Raw genomic sequence first — 21,562 nt, 5'->3', positions numbered from 1 at the left:
GTTCCTAAGAGCACAGTGGCCTCCATAATCCTCAAATGGAAGACGTTTGGGACGACCAGAACCCTTCCTAGAGCCGGCCGTCCGGCCAAACTGAGCTATCGGGGGAGAAGAGCCTTGGTGAGAGAGGTAAAGAAGAACCCAAAGGTCACTGTGGCTGAGCTCCAGAGATGCAGTCGGGAGATGGGAGAAAGTTGTAGTAAGTCAACCATCACTGCAGCAATCCACCAGTCGGGGCTTTATGGCAGAGTGGCCCGACGGAAGCCTCTCCTCAGTGCAAGACACATGAAAGCCCGCATGGAGTTTGCTAAAAAACACCTGAAGGACTCCAAGATGGTGATAAATAAGATCCTCTGGTCTGATGAGACCAAGATAGAACTTTTTGGGGTCTGAATACTTTCCGTACCCACTGTATATGTATATCTTATACAGTTTTCATTCAACAATACTAGAGAGGCTCAAATATTTTTGTATAATTGTACAGATAAACAGAAACAAAAACAAACAGAGCGGAAGTAGAATACAGTTTTGTAGCAGGAAGTACAATAAGAATTTATACAAATAAAATGAAAGCAAATAAGTATTTATACAGATACTGATTGTAGGAAGTCTATAAAGGGTTGCCAAATCTTATAAAAACCTGAAAGATTATCCTTCAACAAATATCTAATTGTTTCCAAATGTAAGGTCCCGAAGCCACATTTTGTCTGTGGGTATCGCTGGCCCTTTCCATGACATCAGAAGTAGCTTTTTTGCAGTAATAAGAGAGTAGGAAATGAACCGCTGCTGGGCTGAAGTCAAATTTCTAAAAAACTGTGATGTGCCAAGGATAATCAGCATTGGTTCCGGTGACAATGTAGTCTTAGAAATTCTTGACAGTACATTAAATACATCAGACCAGTAAATGGCAACTTTAGGACAAGAAAAAGTGTTGCGTTGGGAGACTGACATTTATCACAGCCTGATAAAGCGTTCGGGAAAATGCTATGTATAATTTTGAACTGTATAAGACAATGTCTCGTATTATTGGAGCAGGAGTGTATGTGTTCCAGAGATTCTTCCCAGATGTCATCAGGAATATGGATACCCATGTCCTTCTCCCAGCTATCTTTATATTTATTGGACGAGGGGGAAGACAATGTTTGTAGTTTGTTATATATATTAGAAATAAATTTATCTTTATATGGGGGTATCGTGAAACATTCATCTAACATAGATTGTGGTTGTGTCTCGAAATCTGGCATAAATTTATTATATATAGTCTCTAACCTGTAGGTATCTAAAGAAATTATTGCTATGTAGTTTGAACTTTGCCTGTAGTTGTGCAAAGGAAGCAAATTTACTCTCAGTATACAGGTCACGAAGACAACATAATCCTAATTTCCTCCAGTCAGAAAACGTCAGATCTAAATTAGAAGAGGCAAAGGATGGATTTTTTTGCGATTGGTAAAGAAAGGGGTAATTTTTCGTGGGTAAAATGCGATTTGATTTGCTTCCATATACGAAATAGATTATGTATGATTGGATTTTGAACGTCCTTTGATTTGTCAAGCGGCGTTGGTGAAAGTACTAGGGCTGCAGGTAAATATGGATCACAGTCTTCAATTTCAATAGCTAACCAAGTGGGAAGTGTGTTAGAAGTAACGTTGAAGGAGTTTATGCTTTTAAAAGCGTATTACAGTACATCATGAAATTTGGGAGGGATAGACCTCCGTTTGTTTTAGATTTGGTTAAATGTTTTTTGTTAATTCTTGGAGTCCTGTAATCCCACAGAAAGGGTTGAATAATTGAGTCAATTTTCTTGAAAAAGGATTTTGTTAAGAAAACAGGAATATTTTGAAACAAGTATAGTATTTGTGGTAGAAAGATCATCTTGATGGCGTTTATCCTCCCAAGTAGTGATTTTGGCAAGGTTTTCCAGAACTGAATTTTGTTTTTAAGTTGTTCCAATAAAGGTGGAAAGTTAGATTGTATGAGAGAGGAAAGTTGCTTTGTAACCTCTATGCCTAAGTACGTGAATTTATCAGTGGTGACCTTAAAGGGGAATCCTGCCAACGTTGTTTGAGTGATGTCATGAACTGGCATTAGTAAGCTCTTGGTCCAGTTTATCCGATATCCTGAAAATTTCCCAAACATTTAAATTTTCTCAAGAATGGATGGAATGGAGAGGAAAGGTTTGGTTACATATAGCAGAATATCATTTGCATATAGCGAATTTTTATTTGTTGTAGTCTTAGTCTGATAGCCATATATTTGGGGGTCTAAACGGATACTTTGTGCAAGTGGTTCAATGGCGAGAGCAAAAATTAGTGCTGACAGGGGACACCCTTGCCGTGTTCCTCTGAACAGATTGAAGGAGGAAGACAAGTTGCGATTTGTATGAATTTGTGCTTTAGGATTAGTATATAAGAGTCTTATCCATTTTATGAACCTCACACCTAAATTAAATCGTTTAAGTACTTCGAACAGATACTCCCACTCTATCTGATCAAACGCCTTTTCAGCATCGAAAGTCAATATGGCTAGATCGTTGGGAATTTTCCTGTCAGTGTATAGAATATCAAACAATCGTCGTAAATTAGAAGTTGAGGATCTATTTGCTATAAAGCCAATTTGATCGTTGTGAACTATTGTATCCATTAGAGGAGTTAATCTATTGGCCAGGATTTTTGCATATATTTTATAATCTATGTTTAATAGAGAAATTGGACGGTATGAGCCTACATTTAGCTCGTCTTTACCTTTTTTATGAATAACAGTAATTGTAGCCTGAGTTAATGTTGCTGTTAGGGCGCCATCTAGTTGGGCCTGGTTGTACATTCTATGAAGAAATGGTGTAAGAATATTTGTGAATTTTTTATAAAATTCAACCGGTAGGGAATGGGGCCTGGTGATTTTCCGCTTTTAATGGAGGCTATTGCCTTTTGTATCTCTGTGGAGTGAATATCTGTATTAAGCCTTTCCGAGTCCTCAGGTGAAATTCTTGATAAGTGACATTCGTCTAGAAATTTAATCATAGTATCGAGATAACTATTACATTTGGAGGTGTACAAGTCAGAATAAAACTGTAAAAAACGTGCATTTATCTCCTTTGGTTTAAGTAGTATACAGTGTGTCCCCTGTCATCTCTAATCCTATGAATAGCTCGATGGGCTTCTATTTTTCTAAGTTGACGCGCTAATAATTTGTGAGGTTTCTCTCCAAATTCAAAGTATTTTTGTTTAATGAATAAAAAAGCTGAAGTAATTTTCCTAGAGAGAAGTTGATTGAGTTGATATTTCAGATTAGTTATTTCTCTATGCAAGTCGGGAGTGGGGTTTAAAGCATTCTGTCGGTCCAATTGTTGTATCTGTTCCTCAAGATGTTCACATTGAGTTACTTCTTTTTTCTTTTTGGCCGGTTCATATGAGATTACACATCCTCTCAAATAAGCTTTGAATGCCTCCCATAAAGTGCATGATGTGACTTCTGGGGTATCATTAATTTCAAAATATAGTTTTATTTGAGCTTCAATGAATTCACAAAACTCCTTGTCTGTCAATAATTGAGGGTTTAATCTCCAAGATCTACTGGGCAGGTCCATACCTTCCAAATATAAATTGAATGTTAATGGCCTGTGGTCCGAAATTGATATGGTATGATATTTCACATCAGTTGTGAATGGAACTAGTCGAGCATCAATTAGAAAATAATCAATTCTACTATAAGAGTTGTGAACTGCCGAAAAAAGGAATAATCTCTGCCAGACGGGTTGTTAAAACGACATAAATCTATTAAATTCATACTTTTAAGGAATGAATTTAAAATAGCACATGAATTATTTTTGGGTATTTTATGAGATGATGATCGATCAAGAAATGGGTCTAAAGGTGTGTTAAAATCTCCTCCTATTATTAACATAGTCTGTGATAAATTGGGGAGTAAACTGAAGACTTTCTTAAAAAATGCAGGATTATCCATAGTGGGCGCATATACATTGACGAGAGTTAGAGATGAGTTGTATATCTCTCCCGCGACAATGATATAACGACCATCAATCATCAGCTATGGTGGAATTATAGATAAAGGGTACCCCTTTCTTTATTATAATGGCTGCGCATCTCGCTTTTGTGGAGAAGGACGTGTGGTATACCTCTTTTACCCATTTAGCTTTCAGTCTGTTATGAAATTTTTTTTTAAATGTGTCTCTTGCAAAAAAGTTATGTCTGAGTGTAATGACTTTAAGTGATTCAAAACTTTACCTCTTTTCACCGGGTTGTTTGCGCCACGTATATTCCAGCTTGTAAATGTCAGTCCCTTTTTAACATTCAGTGTGTCCGTCATATGTAATAGGAAGTAAAATTGGCATATGAATGAGGTGGGAAATCGAGTATCTATATGCATTATAGTGAATGAGATCTGCTTCTATTGCTGCACAAAAGTTCTAATTCCACATACTCGCGAACACAAACACACACATAATAAACAGGAAATAAGTGAACAACATAACGTAAATACCTTAGGCTAACCTAAAGTAGCCGCAGGAAAACGGTTAGTGGGAAAAAACAAAAACAAAGTTTCCCTGTATGAGTAACCTAACTTATGAAGACTGTTACTCCTATTGGGGGAAGCCCCTCAAGCCTAACTATAAAGTCATGGCCATTTGTAACACAGAGCAAAATATTTCTAGGTTAAATTTGAAAAGTAAGAAAACGAGAAAATGAATAAAACCAGTATAGTAATCATACATTGTAAAAAGTTTGTAAGCTCAACAATATATTCTTATACATTAATCTTACTGGATACCTCTAGAACAGAGTTTAGAAACAGTGGAGAAGCACTCCATAGAGGGAGAGAGGATATTAATTTGAATAAACATTCTTAACTTATTGACATAGTATAAGTCTGACATAAATATCTCTCTCCACTTGCATTCCTTGTCATGTTATCTTACCACAGTTTGTGAGGATCTCTGTCGGAGTAAGGTACCTGATGTATTACCAGTCTTTTAACTTCTTCCAGTTGATCCCTGTGGTGTTGTCGTGAGACGCTCAGCATACTCCTCGGCCTTCTGCGGGTCTGTAAAGGATGACTGGGAGCCGTTGTGAGTCACTAGGAATCTATATTTGACGCCGGGTTGGTTGCGCAGTAGTTGCCTGGCTCTGTTGAATTGCGCCCTTCGCTTTGCCACTGATGGAGGGTAGTCGGGGAAGATGCTTATGGCTTTACCTTGATACTGGAGGTTTAGCTCGGTTAGGTGGATCCTCCTCATCACCGCTGGAGTCTTCGGCCTGTGTACCAGGCAAGGCCGGCGGTTGGTTGAGGCCTAGTTGAGTCGATTTCAGTTTCTTGGGTTTTTGTTTGCTCATGTTGAGATATCCAGTCGAGCTTAAAGTCTTAGTGTTTTAAAAGTAAATGCGCTCTGAAAGCATAGAATTTACATATTTGCTGGCCCTTGAAAGTAGTTTTTAGCGGATTTGGCCGACGGAGCTCTTAAAGACACTATACAGATGAGTCTTTAAAAATAGAATATTGTGGAGAAGTTAATTTTCAAACGTAATTTAATTCAAAAAGTGAATCTTTGATATATTCTAGATTCATTACACAAAGTGAAGCATTTCAAACCCTTTCTGTTTTCATCTTGATGATTACGGTTTAAAGCTCATGGAAATAAAAACTCCAGTATCTCAAAATGTATTAAAATTTTAGAATAAAGACATTTCTGTATTATAAACTATACAGAAATGTCAACTTGAGAAGTGCTCTCTAATCAGCAACTCAAAACACCTGCAAAGTTTTCTGAAGCCTGTAATCTCGTCTGGTTCTGGTGCTCATAGTGAACTTTTCCACAGTATTCTAATTTTTTTAGATGTTATGCACTATATAGACTAGTTGAATACTACATAAAAATATGAGTTAAGGAATCACAGACTGAATTACTTTGGTAATTGACTAAAACCAGTTCAATTAACATTTCATAAAAATCCTGTTTAATGTATTATCTCTATGTGTTAGGCAATTAATTGTTCTTTAAATAGGCTAGTTGACCTTTTCCTGAAAAAGACAAACAGCTTTTATTTGTAGGAGTGTATTGATGGGGAGGAACAAAACATTTACTGGGAACAAGTCTACTTAAGATTACAGACATCATGGAGCTTAAATATATATATATATTTCAATTCAAACTGAAATATACGATATGTGTCCGTATAGAGTTCTGTAATTATTTATAAACATACTATTTCACAAGTTTGGCGTTATTCCCCCGACCATTGAAATTATTTAAATCAAAGGTACACAGAAGAGGAGCTGTGCATAAAAACCTCATAAAAATTAAAACCACAAGAGCAATAGTGCAAAAGAATAGGAGAATTAAATGTGGACTCTTAAACATCAGATCTCTCTCTTCTAAAGGTGTACAAGTAAATGAACTAATATCAGATTATGATATTGATTTATTTTGTCTTACTGAAACCGGGCTGGGTGATGGAGAATATGTTAGCCTAAATGAATCCATCCCTCCCAGTCATATTAATACTCACATTCCTCGAGGCACAGGCCGAGGAGGTGGAGTTGCAGCTATCTTCGACTCTAGCCTACTAATCAGCTCTAAACCTAAACTAAATTATAACTCATTTGAAAGCCTTGTTCTTAGCCTTTCACACCCAAGTTGGAAATCACTGCAAAAAATTCTTTTTCTTATAGTGTACCGAGCACCGGGTCCGTACTCTGAATTTGCAGAGTTTCTGTCAACTTTAGTCCTTAAAACGGACAAAATTATTATTGTAGGGGATTTTAATATTCATGTGGACGTTGAGAATGACAGCTTCAGTACTGTGTTTATCTCTCTGTTAGATTCCATTTGTTGTGGTGGCAGCCCGGCTGACGGTGAGTGTCCTGGTTTTTTCTCCTTGTCATCAGTTATTCTGCTTTTTCCTTGGTTTCCTCTGTTCTCTGCCTGCCTCCCTGTGTCTCCTCCCCTGTGTGTGTGCTCTCTCTCCCTCCGCTCCTGAGCCCAGCCTACAACGTGCACCTGCATCTCATCAGCCACCTCGTCAGCCTGCCATACCTGCCAGTAGTCAACCTGATCCCTGCCTGTATTGCTCCCTGTCTGTCTCTTTGTCTGCTTTCCCCCCAGGGGCACCCACTCTCGTCCTCCATTCAGTCGGCTGGGCTCATCCTCCTGTCCCCTCCTCTCGGGCTTCCCCCACGGCGTCCTCCCTGTTCTCCCTCGCCTCCTCGCTTCCTCGGCCCCAGTGTTCCCCGGCCCTTTGATCCCAGTCTCCTCGGTTCCCCATCCCTGTGTTTCCCCGGCATCCACCTCTCCCGCGACTCCAGTCCCTTACCCCCTTTTCCCAATAAAACCTGTCAAGCTGAACATTGCATTTGGGTCCACTCTGTCCCCACACCACACCACCCATAACAGAACGATCAAGCCAACTATGGACCCAGCAACCGCCCTCCAGGAATCAGCTAGTCAGCTTTGCAGGGAGCTGTTGGAGTTGGAGGCCCCTGGAGGGGTCGTCACGCCCGGCTCCCCGGCCTCTGGGGAGGTCGTCTTGCCCCTTAGCCCGGCCCTCGGGCCGCCCGCCTGAACTCTCCTGCTCCCTCTCTGTCCTGCCTTCGGACCGCCTGCCTGAATTCCCTGGTTCCCCCGGTCCGTCCTCGGGCTGCCTGCCCGAACTCTCTGGCTCCCCCGGTCCGTCCTCGGGCCGCCCGCCGGACCTCCCTGCTCAGTCCTCGGGCCGCCCGCCGGACCTCCCTGCTCAGTCCTCGGGCCGCCCGCCGGACCTCCCTGGCTCCCCTGCTCTGTCCTCGGGCTGCTCCCCTGAACTCCCTAGCTCCCCTGGTCCGCCCGAACCCTCTGGTCCCTCCGCTTTGCCCTCGGGACGTCTGCCCAAACCCTCTGGTCCCTCTGCTCCGCCCTCGGAACGTCTGCCCGAACCCTCTGGTCCCTCCGCTTTGCCCTCTGGATGCCCGTCTGTACTCCCTGGTCCCCCAGCTCTGCCCTCTGGCACCCAGTCTGGCCCTATGTCCTCAGTTCAGCCCTACCCATTCGCCTGACCCTTCCCGGTCCTGAAACCCTCTCTGAATTCCCTGTGTTTTGTTTTGGACCCTGGACCCCCACCAGCCGGACCCCAGTGCAATTTCCTCCCCCCGACGTTCGTCTGCAAAGCCCCACCTAGTCCAGTGGGAAGGCCGCCAGGAGGCGTCCATTGAGGAGGGGGCCCTGTTGTGGTGGCAGCCCGGCTGAAAGCAGTTGCTAAACAGCTGTGTGACTTTCTAGATAGCAATAGTTTATTTGAGGGTTTTCAGTCAGGATTTAGAGCTCATCATAGCACAGAGACAGCACTGGTGAAAATTACTAATGACCTCCTAATTTCATCAGACAAAGGACTTGTCTCTGTACTGGTTTTATTAGATCTTAGTGCTGCATTTGATACCATTGACCATCAGATCTTATTACAGAGACTGGAACATTTCATTGGCATTAAAGGAACAGCTCTAAGCTGGTTTAAGTCCTATTTATCAGATCGATTTCAGTTTGTACATGTTAACGATGAGTCCTCCATGCACGCCAATGTTAGTCACGGAGTTCCACAAGGATCTGTGCTCGGACCAATCCTCTTCACTTTCTATATGCTTCCTTTAGGCAATATTATCAGGAAATATTCCATAAACTTTCATTGTTATGCAGATGATACTCAGTTATATCTATCGATCAAGCCAAATGAAACTAATCAGTTAGCTAAACTTCAAATGTGCCTTCAGGATGTTAAAACCTGGATGCCCTTTAATTGTCTAATGTTAAACTCAGATAAAACTAAATTTATTGTTCTGGGGCCCAAGCACCTCCATGACGCATTATCTAAAGATAAAGTTTCCCTTGATGGCATCGCCCTGGCCTCCAGCACCACTGTGGGGAATCTTGGAGTTATCTTTGATCAGGACATATCATTTAAGTCTCACATTAAGCAAATTTCAAGGACCGCCTTTTTTCACCTACGTAATATTGCAAAAATCAGGAACATCCTGTCTAAAAATGATGCAGAAAAACTAGTCCATACATTTGTTACTTCTAGGCTGGATTACTGCAATTCCTTATTATCAGGCTGCACATTACGATTATTATCATTAACACTACTATAAATATCTGTACCATTTTTCATTTAGTCTATAGCAACATCACCTGTACTGTCTGTACCTCTGTGTGTATACTGTGTAGGCTGTCGTCCATCCCTCTCTCTCTGTCTCTCTGCCCCCTCTCCTCTCTCTCTCTCTCTCTCTCTCTCTCTCTCTCTCTCTCTCTCTCTCTCTCTCTCTCTCTCTCTCTCTCTCTCTCTCTCTCCTTCACCCCCAACCGGTCGAGGCAGATGGCCGCCCACCCTGAGCCATGGTTCTGCTCGAGGTTTCTGCCTCTTAAAAGGAAGTTTTTCCTTGCCTCTGTCGCCTAGTGCTTGCTCTTGGTGGGAATTGTTCGGCTTCTGTAAATAACACCACAGAGTACGTTCTAGACCTGCTCTTTTATGAAAAGCACTGTGACATAACTGTTGTTGTGATTTGGTGCTATATAAATAAAATGAATTGAATTATTCTTAGTTACAATTGTTATTCTTGAAATATCCCACTTTTTAACCACCAATTTGACCAGTGTCATATTTATATGTAATAATAGTGGGGCACTAACCATTTCAAAACATAGATACAGTAAAACTACAATACTCTCTCTTGCTACTGAGTTTTTTAACATGTCAACAAACAGCATGGCTCCACAAGACACAGCGAGATACTGTAGAGGAGTTTATTTACACAAGTTACAGTATCACTGTCACAATCCTAAATTAAGAATGCAATATTTAAGCCGACACAACCAAGCTCAGAACAAATGAGCCTACAGGGCCATAAGCAAACAGCAGTGAGCTCAACACCGCTGAAGTCAACAAGGACGCGCACAGACAAGGTTTTAGGGATCCAGAGATCCTGCGATCGTAATGGAAAGAATGTCCACCAATATATATCCCATTCCCAGCTCTGTACCTTTCATACAGCGCAGCGAGTCAGCATATTGGCCTAATAATCCCAAATAATAAGGCAATATGAATGTCAGTGGCATGGGGTGGGGTACATTTTTGGGGAAGCCAAGTGAGAGGGGATGTCCTTTTTGGAGGGCAATTATCTAATGCATTGTGCTATTACAGTGCAGGGTATAATTTTACAAAAATTTAATCAAACTTTAAATGTTATCGGTTATCAATACACACACTGAAAGTTGCATTTACCGAGAGGTACGCTCTCTCTCTCACTCACTCACTCACTCTCTCTCAACCCAAATAGCATACATAGCCCGCTGCTTATGGTGCAGGTTAGGAATCAAAGAAGCATTCACAAGCTCAATCAGAAGACGATTGAAGACATTTGCATAGTAGCAGTGGTGCATGTATCAAATAGGCCTCCATACTTCTTAATGCTTGGCCAAATGTTCATAACACAACATCACTGAAGACTAACAACCGAGTACCCGACCAACAGAGTATAGACAATTATTCAGGTAGCCTAACCTGGCCCAGTGCCCTGTGGCAGGTGCTGTCTGTGGTGCTCATTATCTATGCGTACACCCTATCTGAAAAGGAAGGCCATTCTCCTGTCTGTCATGGTGGTGAAGTGGTCAATAACCAAGTTATAGAATTTCCCACTAGCTTTTAGGTCCTCCACAACAACAGAGTCAGTTGAAGTCTGTACGGATATAGTTTTCCTCATTCTCCACGCCCAGCTCAAGTTTTGCCGTTGGTCTTCCGTCTGATTTAATCTTAAGTTGCTGCTGTAGTGGTAGTTTAGTAAACTATTAATTATAACTAAAAACTCCAAATCTCCACACTCCATAACTGCACCAGCTAAAGTTGCTAACAGCTCCCGTTATTTCATCTGAATGAGTTGATCGCATGCTGTGATTTGATTTGCGTGAAGCCAGACAGCGTCAGACTGAAAGCCAGTCAGGGGCTCCAGTGTTCGTACGCTTAGCTTGCTGTTAGCGATGGTGCTAAACTGTTGGTATCTGCAGACTATTAGCTCTCACACACAGTACAATACACAAAACTGTGTAGCAGTGTGACAACTTATTGTAAACTAGCCAGGCTACTAACTGTCTCTGTACATTAATTAAATTACACTTTCTTCTGCAGCTTGTTGCTACATCCACAGAAAACCATTATGCTCCGCTCTGCTCTGCCTGTTAGTCCCGCAGTTTTAGAAACGTGATTGCCATCTACATGGACGAATCAAGAGGCCTCTCCTAAAATAAACATCATAGTCTGTCACAGCTCAGGGTCAGAGTAACTAACCCTGTCTTAAAGTGACAGAGCCTATTATGACAACACTTGCATGCTGCTATTCACCTTTTAACCTCCGTGCCAGGGGGGGCCACTGGGGTATTTGCTATTGCCCAATAGAGCATGGGGGAGACTGAAGGGAGAAACACCCTGAAACAAACAAGAACTGAAAGAAGCTGTGGTAAAAGCCTGGAATAGCATCACAAATGAAGAATGCAACAGTTTGGTGATGTCGATGGGTCGCAGGCTTGAGGCAGTTATTGCAAGCAAGGGTTATGCCACCAAATATTAAATGTTATTTAGGGATCCAAGCAGCAAAGCTGCTGGAGCCCTATTGGTTTTGTTCTGATTATTCTTCGTTCTTTCTTTCTTCTTTTTCTCCGCTAAAAGTGGCAGCAAAAACTGCTGGACGAAAACTATATAACAATTAACTTTGCGTTTTTGCAATTATCTTGGACAGGATCAGGATCAGGATCATCTACGGACGTCGCTGATCTGAAGCTATCAAAAGAATTTTGATACGTCGATCTGATTTTTTTTTCATAAATTTTTACTTTTGTGTATTTACGTACAATTTTACAGTTTACCTAGTGGAATACTAGGATATTATTCTACTAGGGGGCACTACACTTGCAAAAAGTTTCTACCTCGTAATTCGCTGGATGGATTTGTACGAAATTCGGTTTGTACGATCTCAGGTCACTACTCAGTGGATGCATAAAATTTGGTAATGATTGCACAAAGTGGGCGTGGCTTATTACAAGAAATGTGAATTTCTAGACATTTCTCATTCCAAATTTCAAAAAATATTTAAAAAATTATCCGGCTTATTACAAGAAATGTGAATTTCTAGACATTTCTCATTCCATATTTCAAAAAATATTTAAAAAATCATCCGTACGTCCTAGAGAGCTGAAATTTTTTCACCACATCCACTGATATGTGACTAATGTTTGCCTCACTGCAACCTATGGTCAATTCAGAAGTCAGTCACTCTATATTTTTTAGAATATGCTAATTCAATTAACATCTATATCCCCACAAGTCTTTCTTCAAACGCTACCAAACTCGACAGAGTTGTTCTCCTGATGGCCAATATCAAGTGTTTCAAAGGGTTTTCAGATCGGTCAAACGGTGAGTCTGCAGTGATATTTAGTATCTTGCTGTAACTTGTAGTATGAACAACGTTTTCTTTTTTCTCAGTTTTGAAACAAATGCCACCAAAATAATTCACAACACACCCGAAATCAGCAGAATGATGCAGGTTTTTATCAGAATTTTCTCACCAACATCTTGACTGTTGTAAGCGTTTTAAGTTTAAACTGACAAAACCATCCAGGTCTGGCGCATGTGACGTCACTACGTCAGCTTGTGAGAAGGTGTGTGGAAATAGCTTCTCACCAGTAGCTCAGTCAGTAAGTCACCTACTCTGGAGATCTGCAGGTCCAGGATTCAAATGACTGAGTCAGACTTGCTCACACTGCAGGTGTTAAGATCATAGCAGTTCTCTATTTTATTTGTATCCTGTGACACTTTCTTCCTTTTTTTCTCTGCCTAAAAATGTTTGTGCAGCTTGAGCTTTAAATCTTGAAAACACAAAATGTCGCAGGTGGGTTGAACTTTTCACTCAGTAGTCAGATACATATGACACTCTCTGATCTCAAGGTGATGCTGTAAAAATCAAGTTTGTGTTTCCGCAATTATGTCAAAGTCTTTCATCACTTTAATCTCTTAAATTGTCTGCGTCTGTTCTTCTCCTCTGAAAATGTCAAATGTTAAGTTTTTACTTATATTTACTTTAAGATTATTTGTTCCATTACTTTTGCTCAACTAAGAATGCTGTGGTCTAATACAAATGGTAATATGTCCTAAGTTGTTTAACACATCTAGATGTGAATACCAGGAAATAAAAGCTGAAATTCTGAACTCTTGTCCCATACTCATCTTTCGATCTTAAACCCAAATGTCTTCAGTGAACAACAAAAACAAAGGAATTTGCCTTACTGTTCCAATACTTTTGGAGTGGATGTCTTCCTTTTTCCTTTTTCACGTTTTATCTCATTTCCTTTGATGGACAGAGTTCAAAGTCCATCTTTTTTGTACATAAGCACATCTACAGTACATTAGTAAAAACTGGGGAAAGATTTGTATTGTAAAGATGATAAATGATGCTGTATGTTTTGTACACATGCCTTTCCTGAACAAATAAATAAAAAATATATAATATATATATATATATATATATATATCCTGATATTTAAAGATATTTTTAAAATGACTTAACTGCGCTCACAAAGATCTACTATTATCCATTCCACTAGCCAATTGTATAGGCTATTCTCCTAATACGCAGTCACCTGACATCTTCCTGACCATTGACAGGTTGCAGTCATGTCCTAGGTTACTCGAATTCAAATTGCTTGAAGTCCAGTGTAAAGTTTCCACAGTCAGTGATTTGGAGTGCCATGCCATCTGCAGATGTTGGTCCACTGTGTTTTTTCAAGTCCAGAGTCAATGCAGCGTCTAACAGGAGATTTTAGAGCACTTCAAGAGTGAAGTGATGACAAGCTTTATTTATGTGCCAAAACAACTACTAACTGGCTTGGTGACCACGGCATTACTGTACTTAAATGGCCCGCCAACTGTCTGACCTGAACTCCTTAGAGAATATATGGGGTATTGTCAAGAGAAAATTAGACACCAGAACCAACAATACAAACAAGCTGTAGGCCGCTATGAAAACAACCTGGGTTTCCGTAACAGCCTGGCAGGGGACAATGGCCTCTTAAATGCAGGTCTTAACCACTGTGCTAGCAGGACACACCTTGTCAAATTAACTTTTATGATCAACTACAATCATGTCTGTGTTAACGTCTATTCCCACAAATAAAATTACAATTATGGGAGACACACTGTAAATGATAAGTGGATAGAAAGTATAGAGCACCACATATACATACAAGGCAAATTTTTATGTTAACAGTCGGTGCAGAACAACAAAACACTGATGCAGCAGTATCATAAAATATCCCTGAAGAAAAAAACATAATATTCACACACACTGATTTACAATATGTTTGGACATTTAGAGAAATTAACTTGCATAAATTCCCTGGTCCATAGTCAGTTAATCCTTACACTTACCTTAATCCATCACTATCAGTAAGACTAAAAAAGAGTTTTGCCCACAGTTAAAGCAGCTGTATATAGGTGAAACCTTCAACCTAAGTCTATGCTCCACCTAACCTTCAAACACTGGATATAATGGAAAAAAACATGTGATTGACAGGTTTGGGGAGACAGTGAAGCATGAGGCAGAAAAGCAGTAGCTGGAAGTCTCTCATTTCTGTGGGATCCATACAAATGTGTAAATTCATTCTCTGCATATTCATTCACAAATAGATAAAATTATATTTTAATCACACACTGTGTAATTTCAGATTGCTCTGTTGTTATCTTGGCTTCAGGCAGGACATGCCGTCAGTGGGAGCAGAATGACAATGAGTTTATTCATTGTTGCGATTGCATTGGATAACAATAACCTCACCTCTGGATGTCATTTCTCCGCAGACCCCCATGTATAATAACCTGAGCTCCATGATCTTCTGCCTGTGTCTCGCTCTCTGCTGTTCGCACACTCGCGCTCACACACGCACACATGTATGTGCCAGTACCTGATAAACCGTGTATAAAAATAGCTTTCAGCTTCTTACCCACATTTCGTAGTTTGCGGTTCCTAAGCACAGCCACAATGACCAGCAGGTTTCCCAGGACGTCCACCACAGTGGTGAAGATCAGCACGCTGGCCAGCGCCATGATTGCCCATGCAGGGCGCGCTTCCCCCTTGTCCGGCCCCGGTTCGTGTTCCGTCCGGTTCTTCAACAGCGACTCGTCTTCCGACATTGCCTCCCTTTCTCCTCCTTTACACCCCGTGGTCGGTGCAAGTGATCGCTGGCATGCTGTTTCACAGTGACAACCAAAAATGTTGTTTCACTGTTACAGCCAAAAATGTCAGTTGTGTCCCTCAGTGCAGGATTTAACCCCGCCACCCTGCTGCCAGTCTACCAGGAGCGGCCGAGACACCAGGGACCCTGGATGCTGAGAGCAGAGATGCGCCGCTCTTTCCCCTAGTATTCCCCTGCTGTGTCTCTCCAGAACTCATACACCCCATCACCCCCCACCTCCGCCCCTTTGAGGAGACTCAGAGAGTTGGAGGCAACTCTCTGAGTCTCCTCTTGCATTCCGTTGCGGTTCCGTTACAGCTGTAGGCTACTTTAGCGTAGGCTACACTAGATGGCTTTGTTCACTGTGGCATATGACACATGAACACTTCATTCAGTTGTCCAGTGTTTGATTTATTTTGAAATGTATGATTTGTGAATGTAATATTTTATAGAATAGATAGAGGTATAAATATATAGGCTTTTCTTTACAATGAATATCAATCTTTTCATAAAAGAATATAATATTTCTTTTTCGTAAATATCTAAAGTCATGTTCCTAAATAATCGACACAAACATAAACACAAAATGAATGACAAATGCTTTCAGTTTCGTTATTGCAAAAAACATCAATCCTGAATCTTAATACAACTGTTGTTTATTTGATCACATATTATAGTAGTAACGTCAGATCCTATTTACGATGGGGGGAGAGGGGAGTTCGTCGGAAAGGTGGCTTCTTTAAGCAGCTTAGTTGAGATGGGGTCTAAGAAACAGGTTGATAGTTTAGATGAAGAAATCAAGTTAATTGTGAAAATCACTGGGAGAAGCATAGTTTGTCTGCACAAGGTACCAGATAAAGGTATTTATCTTCTTAAAACAGGGTTGTAAAATGAGATGCAGTTTGAAGTTCCCTTTACTCTACAAAGCAAACGATATATACAAAAATGTAAACATTTAATTTAAAAATGACCTATTTTACATGATGCAGTGCTGAATTTGAATGAAAGCCTAGGGGAAGAAGTTGCTTAGTGGTGCAACAGCACCATGTCTGGGGTTGCAGTCATGGGTGTACAGCATGAACAGGAGCACTAGATTGGAGGAGGTGTGACCGCCAACTGACTTGTTTGGGGTCTGTTTGTGAGTTAAGTCCAACTGTCCCCGTGTAGTCCGTTCTAGCCTACCCAGTTCCTTCCTCCCATTTACCTGTTGAACGAAACTTACTGCCATGTCCCCTGTAACCAACATCATCCCGAGCCCAGTACTCACAGTCACCCCAGTGTGTAATCACATACTGAACTGACAGTCTAGCGGCTTCTGCAGCAGTCTTTACCTCATGTACACTGATACACATAGTATGGTGTTTGGGAACATAATTTTTAAACTTCTCCAAATTCTCTAAAATGTCTACTCAGCTGGATTTAAAGCATATAATGCACTTGCATTATATACATTAAATCCAATTAGGTTCAGACACAACTTTGTTAAACTAATACTTTATAACAATTGCCAAAGTTGTGTCATTTAAAGCACAAATCTTTTCAACCTGCTGGATGGAATGCGTTCTCTGAAAGGTCAAACCCATAGAAGGGTACAGTACTATTTTGAAGTAACAAAACAAGGGGTTAGAGGTCAAATTCTATAGAAGGGTTCAGTCCCTACATAACCACCAATCACTGCTCTCCCTGTAGAAGGTCACTGACCCTCTGTCCTGCTGCTACAGTGCTATTTTGAACTGTTATGAGTCAAATGCAAAAATATTGGATACTACATATTCCCCCCTGTGAGAATTAATTGAGTCTCGAAAAACAAAAAGATAACAATTTCTCCAACACATGCTTCTTGCAGTATTATTTTTAGCAATATATCAACTTTATGGAGTGTGAGAACGAAAAACCTGTCCGGCAGCCTTCATTCCAAAATGCCCTTCAAGACAATCTAGACAGGACAATTTTCTCACGGCCCCTCTGCCTTAGGCGGCCACGCACTGGTACGTTGGTACTCAAGTTTAATTAATAAAAGACATCTGTATCAGTCTATGCAGAGATATGGTTTAGCCAATACATGTGAAAACCTCAGGAAATGAAATAAAATCAAAACAATGTCCAAATTCAGGCTAGTCAACCCATCGGACCCTCCAACGGACATTCCAAGGCCCCACTTCTCACCTAGACTTATCCTCTAATGGTAGGATTCATGAAATTGTGCCATGCTCCTTTTCACCCTATTTCCAGAACCAGGATCAGAATGAGCTATAGCAGGTGGTTCCCCTTTTTGGATTGTAAACACCTCATATGGAAGTTTTAGCGTCACCATGTAACAACATACTATCCATCCATAAGGTAAGAATATATATATGCCTTATCACCACAAATCCACCAAATATCTTGAAAACTCCTATAGTCGCATTGCCAGGTAAAAGCTGATCTCTTACCATCAAAGTCCTACCCGTCTTACTAGATGGCACAGCAAAAGTTACTTCATATGTATTTTCACAAACCTTACGGTCATGCTTATCCAAAGACATCATATAATCATCACACTCTGATATTCCCATAAGCATCCCTGGCCATTCATACGTCTTATTTGATCAAAAACAGCTACTAGCCCTCATGGGTCTTGCCTCCATTGCTTCAGGAATTGCTGTTAACTTATTTTCCTTCTGATCTAACAAATTCACATAGGGTAATTCATTTATCCAAGAACAATTAAGTCTAGGTCTAAACAACTGTGACGACCAAGACATCACTATATCTGTTGATATTGTTGCTGATACAACAGCCATGATAAAGCATAAGATTGACACATAACGGATAGAGGTTGGGCCACCGTCTCTAAAAGTGAATCCCATGTGCTTGGTGCCGGGACTTTCAACAGACATGGACCATCCAGTTTCTTAACTGATCTTACAGAATGAGTTAACTGCTGGAACCATAAATTCCTACCAGCCGTCTGTAATTTTCAAAACAGAAGAATCAAACCCATATGCCTTCCATGTAGCTTCCCTCTTCCGTAACGAGTGATATTGCTCAGTCATATCTTCTGGTGTTTTATCAAAAGAACTCATTTTGTACTTGTGGGATAATATTCTGAACGGTTTCAGATGACTCTTCATCATTCTCTTCTACCATTTGCTCCCCAAACTCCATCTGTAACGTAGACTTCTGAGTTACGTCTACCATACCCTTTACTTCCCAAAAAGTTGTAGTCGGTGTCTGTGTCATATTTACAATGGTTGTTATCGCCGTTGTGACATTCATTTCTTCCAAGGTTTCTGCAAAAATAATTGCATTAGTTGATGTATTGACTTTTTTAATTATTTCCAAGGGCAAAATAACAAATGTCCTCTGTGTATTTTTCACTCTTGAAGTGACTACTGTAGTATATTGTTCCTGAACTCCTTTGGTGACTGTTGACACTTCAACAGGCTCTAAATCTTTCATCATAAGCATCACCTTACGGGTCACATAACCTCGTAACCAATGATCTTGAAACGGAACAAGTTTAAACTCTGGCTCTAAATAAGTACAACTATATTCCCCTAGGTCTTCCCAGGTAGCATTACGCAAAAAAAGTGAACAATCACCCACAGTTTTCCACCGCCTCATATCATTAAACAGAGAATACTTTCTTTGACTAGGGGGTACACCCTCCGGTCCTGATAACAATACATCTTTACCGCAACTATTTATCCACTTGGGAGGCATATTACCACCCGTATTCCATCTCTCACATTTACAAGGAAGATATGCCGAACCTCCAAACTTAACCTTAACCACAGTAGACAATGAAGTTGGCCAAATCATCTGAGGCACCACTGTAGTCAAATGTGTTACATTTATACTTTTAGAGACTGTTGACGCTACAAGAGTAGAACTGCTTCTTACTGCTCTTGCATTAGGCTGAAGTGTTGATGTTACTGTTGTTGATTTTCCTATTCACATCTTGGATCGCTTTACTGTTATTCCCATCTATCACCACCAGGGTCACTACATGACCTCCAAGTCCCGGCTCTAATCCCTCGCTTTCAAACTGTGGCTTATAAAACGTACATTTATAATCACCTTGATCCTCCTGCTGGGAATCATACACATAAAGACTGCAATCACCTTCCCTCTCCAGTCTTCTCATATCATTCAGCAACGCATACTTTCTTGATGTTAATGCTCCTACCAAATCTAAAACTCTGCCATGGCTATCTTCCCACTGAACTCTAAAATTCCCTTCACCGCTATTTTCTCTCATACACTGACATGGGAGCTGAGCTGACTGTCCTAAAGGTACTTCAATCCTAGTTTTCGTAACGTTTTGGTCTGACTGTTTTCCGAACTGGTTTGGGGCTGTTTTGTCTAATTGGAACACTGGCTTCCCCTGTAACAGAGGTGCAGCCCTTGATGACCTCTGCGGTTTCACATTCCACTGAAATAGGCCCTGCTGTTGTCCCCAAATCTCCTTTCCTCTCCATCAATTGCAGAGTCATATCTGGCATCATCAGAAGTGTACACATGATTATCAACATTGTCCACTGAATGGACAATATCTCCTTCTGGGTTTTGGTTCTGGATATTGTCATGCATTTCTCCTTCTGCCTGTTCTTCCCAATTGTCATCCGGCTCTCTTGAGCCTTCACCATCTTGGCTGTAAACGCGTGGCACCTCTTCACTAGGCGCTTTAACACAATGTGATAAATGATACCACGTTGGAGACCCTTTAACTTGGACAGCAGGTTCCAGTACTACGAACCACTTCAAATGGTCCCTCACTGGGTTTCTCCTGCACCTCTTCTCAGAAACATATGTGGATAATTTTTTATGGAAATTGGCCATGTATGTGACATACGCTCTTATTTCGTCTTCTAAAAGAACCAAACTTGGACTCTTGCTGCTTGTTCGTAAACAAGGCGTAGGCATCTGTCTTCCTGTGACCAATTCATGGGGCGTTATACGTAAATCATGCAGCTCACTTGAGTGACACACTATTAACGCCAAAGGAAGCGCCGCTATCCAGTTTAGACCCGTATGTTGGCAAATCTTGACAATGCGATTTTTCAAAACACCATTAATTTTTTCACAAATCCCTTGACTTTGTGGGTGATAAACTGCTCCAAGACGTTGTTTAATTCCCAATTTTTGCTAAATCAATTTCACTGTTTTATCCACAAACTCTTTCCCATTATCTGAGGATATTCGATCTGGAAGTCCCCACCTGCTTATGACCTCTCTACACAAAAACTTGGCAATCGACTGAGCGTCTTTCCGCTTGGTTGGACAGGCCTCCGGCCATCGAGAAAATCTATCCGCAACCACTAGCATGTATCTTTTCCCTTCAACTGGTTTTATCATATCGACAAAGTCAACAACCAACTCTTGCATAGGACCCCTTGGGGTGGGAATGTAAACAGGAAGAACAGTCACACCCCTGCGGACATTATTTTTCAGAGAGATTGTACACCTGCCTATGACATAGTCAATCTGTTCAAGCAAATATGGTGCCCAAAAACCATACTCCTTTGTAATTTTTCTCCTAACCTCCCAACTGGCAACATGAGCTAACCCATGTGCTTCCTGAATCATCAGACCTAACAGGTCCAGAGGTGCTACTATCAGCCCCTCGTGATTTCCTCCACAGCACCTCGGTCTAGCCATAACTGTTTATCAATCATAGAAGCAGCTTCCTGCATCAAAATCACTTCCTTAAGCGTAATTCTGTCTTCCAAGTCCACCCCATGAGTGACCAGAAAAACCTTGCCCAATTTGTCAGCTCCTGTGACAGCTTTTGCAGCTTCATCAGCAGCTTTGTTCCCTTGTGTCACTCTTGACGCATCTGTTTTATGAGCTGCACACTTAGCTATCGCTATCTCTTTAGGCCTCATCATAGCATGCAACAGTTTTATTATTTGTGCGTGATGTTGTATCGGAGAACCATCCGTTTTCTTAAACCCCCGACCTTTCCACACTGCTCCAAACAAATGACATACATTATGTGCATATGCCGAATCAGTATATATTGTCACTCGCTTCCCGTCAGCTAACAAACACGCTTCTGTTAGCCCCACAAGTTCTGCAAGCTGTGCAGACGCAGGCTGTGGTATTACTTCAGCTTTTTCAACAACAAATCCAGTTCCTTGAGCTTTTACTACTGCATAGCCAGCACACAATTTATCTCCCACACGATAACAAGACCCATCAGTCCAATACTCCAGGTCTGCCTCACGTAGTGGAAGAGCTTGCAAGTCTGATCTAAGCCTTGAGTATTTCTCTGCCTCTTGAACACAATCATGTGGCTCACCATCCTCTCACGTTGGCAAATTCTCGGCT

The 21,562-nt window shown here is 41.0% G+C and overlaps 1 protein-coding gene across 1 annotated transcript in view; it reads right to left on the bottom strand.

Moving 5' to 3' along the window:
• Nucleotides 1-15,256, bottom strand: part of mtnr1ba (melatonin receptor type 1Ba) — an 81,217-nt gene extending 65,961 nt beyond the window's left edge. Inside the window, exon 1 of the mRNA XM_046073864.1 lies at nt 15,017-15,256. Within this exon, the coding sequence (XP_045929820.1) occupies nt 15,017-15,206 (190 nt within the window). The 5' untranslated portion in view covers nt 15,207-15,256. The remainder of the gene's footprint in view (nt 1-15,016) is intronic.
• Between the last annotated feature and the right edge of the window lie 6,306 nt (nt 15,257-21,562).

The sequence above is a fragment of the Micropterus dolomieu genome, linkage group LG17 (assembly GCF_021292245.1).
Source record: "Micropterus dolomieu isolate WLL.071019.BEF.003 ecotype Adirondacks linkage group LG17, ASM2129224v1, whole genome shotgun sequence".
NCBI lineage: Eukaryota > Metazoa > Chordata > Actinopteri > Centrarchiformes > Centrarchidae > Micropterus > Micropterus dolomieu.
The sequence above is the reverse complement of the archived record's forward strand: the minus strand, read 5'-3'. Positions and strand labels throughout refer to the sequence as shown.